At 40.1% G+C, this 9,003-nt stretch overlaps 1 protein-coding gene across 1 annotated transcript in view; it reads left to right on the top strand.

Annotated features, from left to right (window-relative positions):
• GPATCH2 (G-patch domain containing 2) overlaps positions 1 to 5,707 on the top strand; it is a 118,433-nt gene extending 112,726 nt beyond the window's left edge. The window contains exon 10 of the mRNA XM_066178246.1: positions 1,972 to 5,707. Within this exon, the coding sequence (XP_066034343.1) occupies positions 1,972 to 2,141 (170 nt within the window). The 3' untranslated portion in view covers positions 2,142 to 5,707. The remainder of the gene's footprint in view (positions 1 to 1,971) is intronic.
• The last annotated feature ends 3,296 nt before the right edge of the window (positions 5,708 to 9,003 follow it).

Here is a 9,003-nt window from a genome sequence, read left to right on the forward strand (position 1 = left end):
TACACTCTTGTGCTTGCTCTTTCCTGCTTGGCAGGTCTGCTGGATCTCTCTTCCCCTTGAAGTTTTCCCCTTAATTGTTCCACAAATCATTTACTGGAATGATTCTTCATTTCTTACCATCACTTCTTACAAAAAGTGGACCACATCACACTTCCAGGCTTTTACCTGTGAGGCTTACCAGTGCTTTTTTCTTTTTTTTCCCTAAGCTAGAAAGTATAACTGGGAAGGTTGCAAAGCCTGTGTTGTGTATGCCAGGCAGTGCCAGGGACTCGTTTGTATGAAATTTGCCTCTGCCTGTGGGGGCCTGAAAAGAAAGGAAGTCGTGGATGTTGAATTTTGTGTTGGTCAGTTCAAGAGGAACCCTCTTGGGGACTGGAGGCTGCTAACTTAAAAGCCTTTATTTTAAGCCTAGCATTAAGCATAGCTTCAATCCAGTATTAAAGGATGCCTTTCCTCAATGCAGTCCTTTTTTCCTTTGACTCAGGAACTGAGATACTAGAAAGCAGTCTGCCTTTTATGTAGCCAGTGTTTTACTGAATATGAACAGATCTATAGTGGATAATGCTGGACTACTGTAAATTCATCTTCACAATCATCATGAGGTTTTTAATGTGCACCTCTCATTTTGAATTTCTGTCTGTGTATGCAGTTTCCACTGTGGGACCTTGCTTTTTGTGTGTGTGATAAATGAGGCTTTTTAGAAGCTCGTGTTCAACTTTTTTGTGTTCTTGTTTAGTAAGTTAATATAATGATAAGCCAGCTGCATGCCAGTGGTAAATTCTTGGCTGAAGATATTATAGTCTCCAAAAACTCAAAGTCACAGTCTTATACTACAATATTTTTCAAAAAGTAGCAGGCAGAATAAATAGGTAGAAAATTACACAGATAGTTTTGAAGCTATCTGTTGGCACATTGAGGACTTTTTTTATTCTGTTCTTGGGGCAGGGAAATGTTGAATAATGCTGATAACAAAATCTAGCTGTATATGTGCAACTGCTTTTGTTCAAAAACTTCAGCCCTTTTTAAAATGGTTTGTATGGTGGAAGTTGTTAAATTTTAACACAGATTCTTGAAATAAATATCCCTTGTGCAAGATTCTTATGTTTAGAACGCTTATCCATGCTTTGTCTCCAAACTGTGGGTTGGGGAGTTTGATTGATAAAGGCAAAAAAACAGCTTTGTTATTTTGACTTCACTTTTTTTTTTTAAATGATGCATTCATGGGAAAAAAAAAAAAAAACCCTTTCTTATAAAAAAATTAATCTGTTTTACTAACAAACATATACTAATGCTTGCAATATTGGTGCTCCTTTCTGTGGTATGTATGCAACTTCTCTCAAAGATCTCAATGCTAAGAAGAGTGTCAACAACACTTAGTAAAATTGAAAACACCAAAAGTAACCTTGGACCTACCAAACCTCACAATGTTCAATAAAAGAAAAACTGAGTAAAGGTATAGCTGAATTTCAGTGGTTAACCACCTCTCTGTACAGTTTCTGTAACAGCTATAATTGTTTAATCAGAACTTATTTATTGGGTTTTCTTGAAGGAGATCATTGATAAATATTACTAAGAACAGAGTGATGGTCATGTTACTATGATGTGTCTCTTCTTAGTAACTGCATAGGTCTAGAAATTCATGTGATCTTTACTATGTACTGGTAGACAGCTGCAGGTGATTTATATTCTTTGAGGCTGATGAGAAATCCACCGTATGGGATATAATATGACAATATTTGTCATATGTAAAAATGGAATGAATCTTCAAAAGCATTAAAAATAAAAGGATAAGACTGTAATATTTAGAATCATACGCAGTCAAGAGGTCAACATGTGCAAAGACAGCCTGTTCTAGAAACCTGTTAGATGAATTAGGAGAATAAGAAGGTTTTAAGCTTTACAGGAGATTATCCTGCTCTTCTCCACATGGCAGGCAGCGCTGATTGATGCTATGTATTTCTTTAATCTCAGGGTTTGTAGGTGAAAACACCCAACCAATCCCAGAAAACAACATTGGAAACAGAATGCTTCAGAGTATGGGCTGGACCCCAGGCACGGGCCTCGGACCAGACGGCAAAGGAATAGCAGAGCCCATACGAGCCATCCAGAGACCCAAAGGACTTGGACTTGGATTTAGCTGACAGAGATAAAAATAAAGCTCAAAATTATATATTAAAAAAAAAAAGAAGAAAGAAAAAGGAAAAAATGGCAAACATACTATTCGCTGTGATCAGCAAATCCAGTTTTTCTTCTCTCAAAGATGGCTGAAGCTTCCCACAAGCTCCACCAGCTGCAAGGTACAGCCGCAGTGACGGAACCGGCATTCGAGTCTAACTTCATAATGGTGCTAAAATGTACAAAAACTTCCACTTTTTTATTTTTGGTGGTCTTAAGGTTTGTATTAAGCATAAAATTCAGTATACTCACTTTTTTTTGTAAAAGCTTCTGACACAGCAGGTTTTAGTATATAAGTAAATTTTGTTTTATAATTTCATCTCAAGAGCCTTGATAAGATTTGTTGAGGAAAATAGAACTTTTTACAGCTATTGTGGCTTCCCCCTTTTCAGGCAAAGTTTCTGAATGTGGTATTTATAGCGTTCAACAATATTTGAGTATAAGCTGTCATTATGGCCATAATACATACATGTTTCCCACTGGAAGGTGATATGGTATGCAATTTTGTCTAAGAGCATGAAAAACAGCTTTGTTGTCATAGGAATGCCATTCTAACGCCGTTTTCTGGCACTGTATTACTGTCTTCCACATTCAAGCTGAAAAGCAATGCTTTTATATTGGGTTTTACATTTACAAAATTATCTTTCCTGAGCAAATATTTTTCAAAGTTAAAGTTTAATCTGACTTTGGCTTTCCCTTCGTATTAATAATCTTCAGTGTTGCCGCATTTAAGAATAGTTTGAGCTTTGAAACAGGAAATTGTATTTTAGGGATGACTGTGTTTCAGTGTTTACTCTGGGGTTTGGCACATTTTAAACAATGCAGTGTTCAACATGGTGTTAACGTTTGGTTTGTGACTGTGCTGTTGCCAATGAGCCACAACCTTTAAGGATCATGAACAGAAAAAGGGCAAGAAGAAGCAGGATTAGGATGGAGGAAAGGAAGGAAAAAGATACTTTGATGGCATCTCAGAAATCTAAGCTAGCAATTTAAAATCAAGAGGGATCATTAAGTGTTTTAATCAGTATCCTAATGTATCTAATGTCAGCAGAAGCAATTTCATTAAGCACCAACCAATCAAGCTCCTAGGGTACTTATTAGTCTGCAGGATAAAACAAATTCCACTTTAAAATTAAATGATATGGCTGAAAGAAACTGTTTTTCAGATGGACTAAGGAGAAAATCCTGCCCCTCTCACCACTCATGCCTGTAGTAGCTGGCAGTGTTTACCCTCACTGCAGAGGGAACAGGATTTGATGCTACAGTCTTTTTTTCTTCAAGAGGAGGATCTCCCCTTCACAGCTCCCAAGCTGCAGAGAAAAATTCTTAGTTCCAGATGCTTGCAAAAATATTTCTTTAGGATAAAAAGAGCACAGCTTTGTTCATGCAACTGTGAAATATAGTGACTAATTTTAAGACATGTTTTTATTACTTTCCTTTTTCTCTCTCAGCTTCACCCATTTTTTTCCAGGAAAACAGTAGCAGGAAGAGAAAAACCAGCAACATTATAGCATTAAATTTGCTTAAAAGAAATGTTCATACTTTCCAGTGTGATTACTGTCAGTTTGGGGGCACTGTTTCACCCTACCGCCATAGTGTAGAGATTGCAGATTAGTATCTGAAGTTGTATTTATGGTAGTTGAGTACACATGTTCTCTGAGTTTCAGGAAGACTCTTTATTGTTTAAATACTTTATATGATTGTGTGGTTTGACTTTTTAAAATTATAAGAAATTTTAAACAGAATTGGGATTTGTACAGCAAAATATATACTTTTTATTGTAAGATTTTGGGGCATAACATAATGTCAGTTTGGCTCTTCAAATATCTCTTGCACGACTGAACTTGGTTAAATACATTCCATATCCAAAGAATTTCAAGGCCACATAGTTGCAAAGGGCCAAGAGCCTGGAATTCTGCAGCTGGCAGAGGTGCCCACTTGTGTGTTACTCCAAATAATGCATTTCTGCATATTACAGGCCTGCACCTGTTCTGTCAGTGCCATGTGCTCCTGAGAGCAAGTGAACTCTGACAAGCTCTTTGTTTTGTACACCACAATCAGAAGTCCCTTTAAATCATTTTCAGCATGCTAATTGTGAAAGTGAATCTTTTAAGATCTGTTTGTTGTAGCTCTATCTGCAAAACTGTGGAGGAACATTCAGTCTGTTAAAATTCCACTATTTTGCTGTAGTTCCAATACCTCCATGTCTTGGACTGGAAGTATGGCACCTAAAACACTTCTTTGAAGTATTTCTGTGCGATTTACTGTAGCAGGAGTTTCTCAAGAAATAGGTGTAGAGCTCCAAAAGTACTTGAAAATGTTTTCTGTTTTTTAAAGGTAAGAGGGAAATAATGGATACATGTTGAGGGAAAACATCTTTAGCTCATTCAACTCTTTTTACATGCATTCCTACAGGTGCAGTGAAGCAGCCAGCCTAGTAGACAGTCATAATGGAACAACTATGTAATCATATTGATAATCTTACAATTTTTTGTTTTAAATCAGCCTTTTAGTGAGAGTCTATTAGACCTTAAGATTAGTTAAAGTGGTTTTGATATAGAGATAGGTACAGTTTGTTTTTGCCAGGTATTATCAATAGATGCCACAGCTGACAGTACACTTTATCTGTTAGAAGCTGTAGAACAAAGTGAGTTATTAGAATATTTTAATGTAGTGGTTTGAGAAAGTTTTTGTGCAGTAAAATTCCCATTCTGACTCACACTGTGATTTCATTTTCATTTTTCCACATCTCACAGGAGTGGTTATAAAGATACTCCAGTAGTGTGATTTCACACAGTTAAATCTAGTGTTAAGAAACAAAACAAAAATTAATTACAGGGGTTTTTTCTTTTTTTTTTTAAGCCATTGCAATGTTATTTGGCTTTGAAGCAGGTCAGAATACTTGGATTTACTGTTTGTTTTTTCAGATCTTTCCTATGTCTAACCTGCAGTCATACTATGATACCTGCTCTAAAGCTGGCACACAATATTTTAAAATACATATACAAGTTTTTTCAGATAATAGTTCTTTATGCGTGTGACACTGAAGTTTTTTGCCTGCATAAATAAATATGGGATCATCTTGTATCTAAAAGTTGTCGTCCATCACATAGTTTTTTGCCAGATTCTTTCCATTTAAGTATTTGAATCAGTAGCTCAGCTATGACCATAATATTCTTCCTCTGAAGAAGGTTTAGTGAAGAGACGTTGCCTGTTATTAGCACTGCGTTTTGGTACATGTTCCATGGTGTCTCAAAGTTCTGTGAATTGAGCCATTAACTGTTAATAAAAGAAACCCATGAGCAGTATCTTATTTCTAAATAAATATTTGTTGAAGTCAGAGAAGCATTATCAATACGCTTGTTTTAACAAGTTTGTCCCTGCATTTGTCTTTCTGCAATTAGGTCAATAATGGGTGTAGAACAGCAGTAAATAGCTAAATAATATGTATAGAATGCTTTGCTTTAACAACACAAATGCAAGATGAAATAAAATAAATAGACTCAATTCTTCATGAGCTTTGTATGTTCTTTTCTTTAAACTGCCCTTTTCAGTAGTGTTTTTATTGCACAGGTGAGTACAAAAATGTGCTGTTTCTGGAAATATAATTAAAGTGGCTAATATCATGTACCATGCAAATGTATATTATACACTGCCTTTTATGTGCCTTTTTACTAGTACTTCTTTCCTAGGTTATTATTATCCTGCTGAAGAGGTTACACCACAATGTCAGGAAATGCCTCGTTTAAGACGTTTGCAGTACTTCTCTTATCATATTCTTCTAAGACTTCTAAATACAAGTTCCCTTCACTCCTTACGTATGTGTATACTTTGATAATGTAGTGGTTTGAAAGCAAAACAAATTAGAGTCTCCAAGTCAGAGATACAATTTAATAGGAAGAAAGGAAAGAAAGTGAAATAAAATAGATTCAATAATACAAAAGACCACTGACAGAGTCAGAATACAACCTGCGCAGAGTGATGGAAGCAGTCCAGATGAGGTGGTCTTCCTGAAGCAGTGATCTTGTAGAAAGGTCTGGTAGCTCAGGTCCTCTGGGAATCCAGTGGGTAAGGGCCCCCTGTACTTTCCCAAACCCCAGATTATATCCAGGTGAGGATGCTTGGCTCCTCCCCCTGGGTGGAGCATCTCACAATGGAATGATGAGTCATGCAGGGGGTCCTTGATGGCCCATTAAACAGAGATAGCTCCTGGAGGGAGTTATCTATGAGTCATGGGCAAGGCATCTGATGGGCCATTAACAGAAGATAATGGCCCAGAGGGAGGGGGTCTGGGAAAACACTGCCCCACCTCGATTCAACAGTTTATGAAGATGGTGATAGAAGAATTTGTGCACATCCTATACTACAACCCAGGATATAATCCACCCCTTATTCTATTACCATCTACATCATACCCAAATTAATACATTCTTACAGAGATTTACATATACATACGTAGATATACATATATACATACAGAATGAAACCTTACACACTGTTCTCACTTAAAATTAGGTCTCCCTGTGGTCCACAACGGGTTTCCCCATTTTTCTGCATTACTCACCAAGTATCACCAGGTCCTTGAGCAAAGACAATCTCACGGATGGTTCTGCCTTTGCCTGAGGTGGGATTAATCCAAACAGTCTTTCCTAAAATGCCCTTCATGCGTACCACAGGGACTTTGTCTCCATCTACTGTGTGTAAGGGTTCAGACTGGGCAGGACCACCTCGATTGATGGATCCTCGAGTGTTGACCATCCAGATGGCTTTGGCTAAGTTTATTTCCCAATTCTTGAAGGTCCTTCCGCCAAGTGCCTTTCAGGGCAGTCTTTAGTAGTCCATTGCACTGTTCAACTTTCCCGGCAGCTGGTGCGTGATAAGGGGTGTGATATATCCATTCAATACCATGTTCCCCAGCTCAGGTGTTTATAAGGCCATTCTTGAAATGGGTCTCATTGTCTGACTCAATTCTCTCAGGGGTGCCGTGTCTCCACAGGACTTGCTTTTCAAGGCCCAAAATGGTGTTCTGGGCAGTGGCATGAGGCACAGGGTAGGTCTCTAACCATCCAGTGGTGGCTTCCACCATGGTGAGCACATAGCGCTTTCCTTGGCAGGTCTGGGGAAGGGTGATGTAGTCAATTTGCCAGGCTTCCCCATACTTGTACTTCAGCAATCGTCCACCATACCACACAGGCTTCACTCGCTTGGCCTGTTTAATTGCAGCACAGGTCTCGCAGTTGTGGATGACCTGTGAGATGCTGTCCATAGTAAGGTCCACTCCTCAGTCATGGGCTCATTGGTATGTCGCATCTCTTCCCTGATGACCAGAGGCATCATGGGCCCAACGAGCTAGGAACAATTCTCCCTTACGCTGCCAGTCTAGATCCACCTGTGATACTTTCACTTTGGCAGCTTTGTCCACTTGTTCGTTGTTGCAATGCTCTTCATTAGCCCAGCTCTTAGATACGTGCGCATCCACGTGTCGAACTTTTACAGTCAGCCTCTCTACTTGGGTGGCAATGTCCTGCCAAATCTCAGCGGCCCAGATGGGTTTTCCTCTCCGCTGCCAGTTGGCCTTTTTCTGTCGATTCAGCCATCCCCACAGAGCATTAACTACCATCCATGAGTCAGTGTAGAGATAGAGCCTTGGCCACTTCTCTCGTTCAGCAATATCCAAAGCCAGCTGGACAGCTTTAAGCTCTGCGACCTGACTTGATCCACCTTCTCCCTCGGTAGCTTGTGCAACTCGTCGTGTGGGGCTCTACACTGCAGCTTTCTATTTCCAGTTAGCGCTTACAATTCGGCAGGAGCCATCAGTGAACAGAGCATATCGTCTTTCAGTCTCCGCTAGCTCATTATATGGCGGAGGCTTCCTCGGCACGTGTTACTTACTCTTCTTCTTCAGACGATAATTCAAAAGTCTCACCTTCCGGCCAATTTGTTAGAATTTCCAGAATCCCAGGGCGATTTGGGTTGCTAATATGGGCACGCTGTGTAATGAGGGCAGTCCATTTGCTCCATGTGGTGTCGGTGACATGATGCGTGGGAGGAACCTTTCTCTTGAACACCCACCTCAGCACCGGTAGTCGGGATGCCAAAAGCAGCTGTGTTTCAGTGCCAGTCACTTTTGAGGCAGCTTGAACTCCTTCATAGGTGGCCAAGATTTCCTTCTCTGTGGGAGTGTAGTTGGCTTCGGACCCTCTGTAACTTCTGCTCCAGAATCCCAGTGGTCGGCCTCAGGTCTCCCCAGGCACCTTCTGCCAAAGGCTCCAGGACAAGCCATTGTTCCTGGCTGCAGAGTAAAACACATTCTTCACATCTGGTCCCATCCTGACGGGGCCAAGGGCTACTGCATGAGCAATCTCTTGCTTGATCTGAACAAAGGCTTGTTGCTGTTCAGGGCCCCAGTGAAAATCGTTCTTCTTGCGGGTAACCAGGTAGAGAGGGCTCATGATCTGGCTGTACTCAGGAATGTGCATCCTCTAAAAGCCTATGGCACCTAGGAAAACTTGTGTTTCCCTCTTGTTGGTAGGTGGGGACATGGCAGTGATCTTGTTGATTATCTCTGTGGGGATTTGGCGACGTCTGTCTTGCCACTTGACTCTCAGGAACTGGATTTCTTGAGCTGGTCCCTTAACCTTACTTCATTTAATGGCAAAACCTGATTTCAGCAGAATTTGGATAATCTTCTCTCCTTTCTCAAAGACCTCCCCTGGGGTGTTCCCCCATACGATGATGTCATCAATGTACTGCAGATATTCCGGAGCCTCACCCTTCTCCAGTGCAGCCTGGATCAGTCCATGGCAGATGGTGGGGCTGTGTTTCCAC

This window comes from Chamaea fasciata, unplaced genomic scaffold (assembly GCF_029207755.1).
Source record: "Chamaea fasciata isolate MVZ Bird 193981 ecotype frontalis unplaced genomic scaffold, bChaFas1.0.hap1 SCAF_3, whole genome shotgun sequence".
NCBI classification, from domain to species: Eukaryota; Metazoa; Chordata; class Aves; order Passeriformes; family Sylviidae; genus Chamaea; species Chamaea fasciata.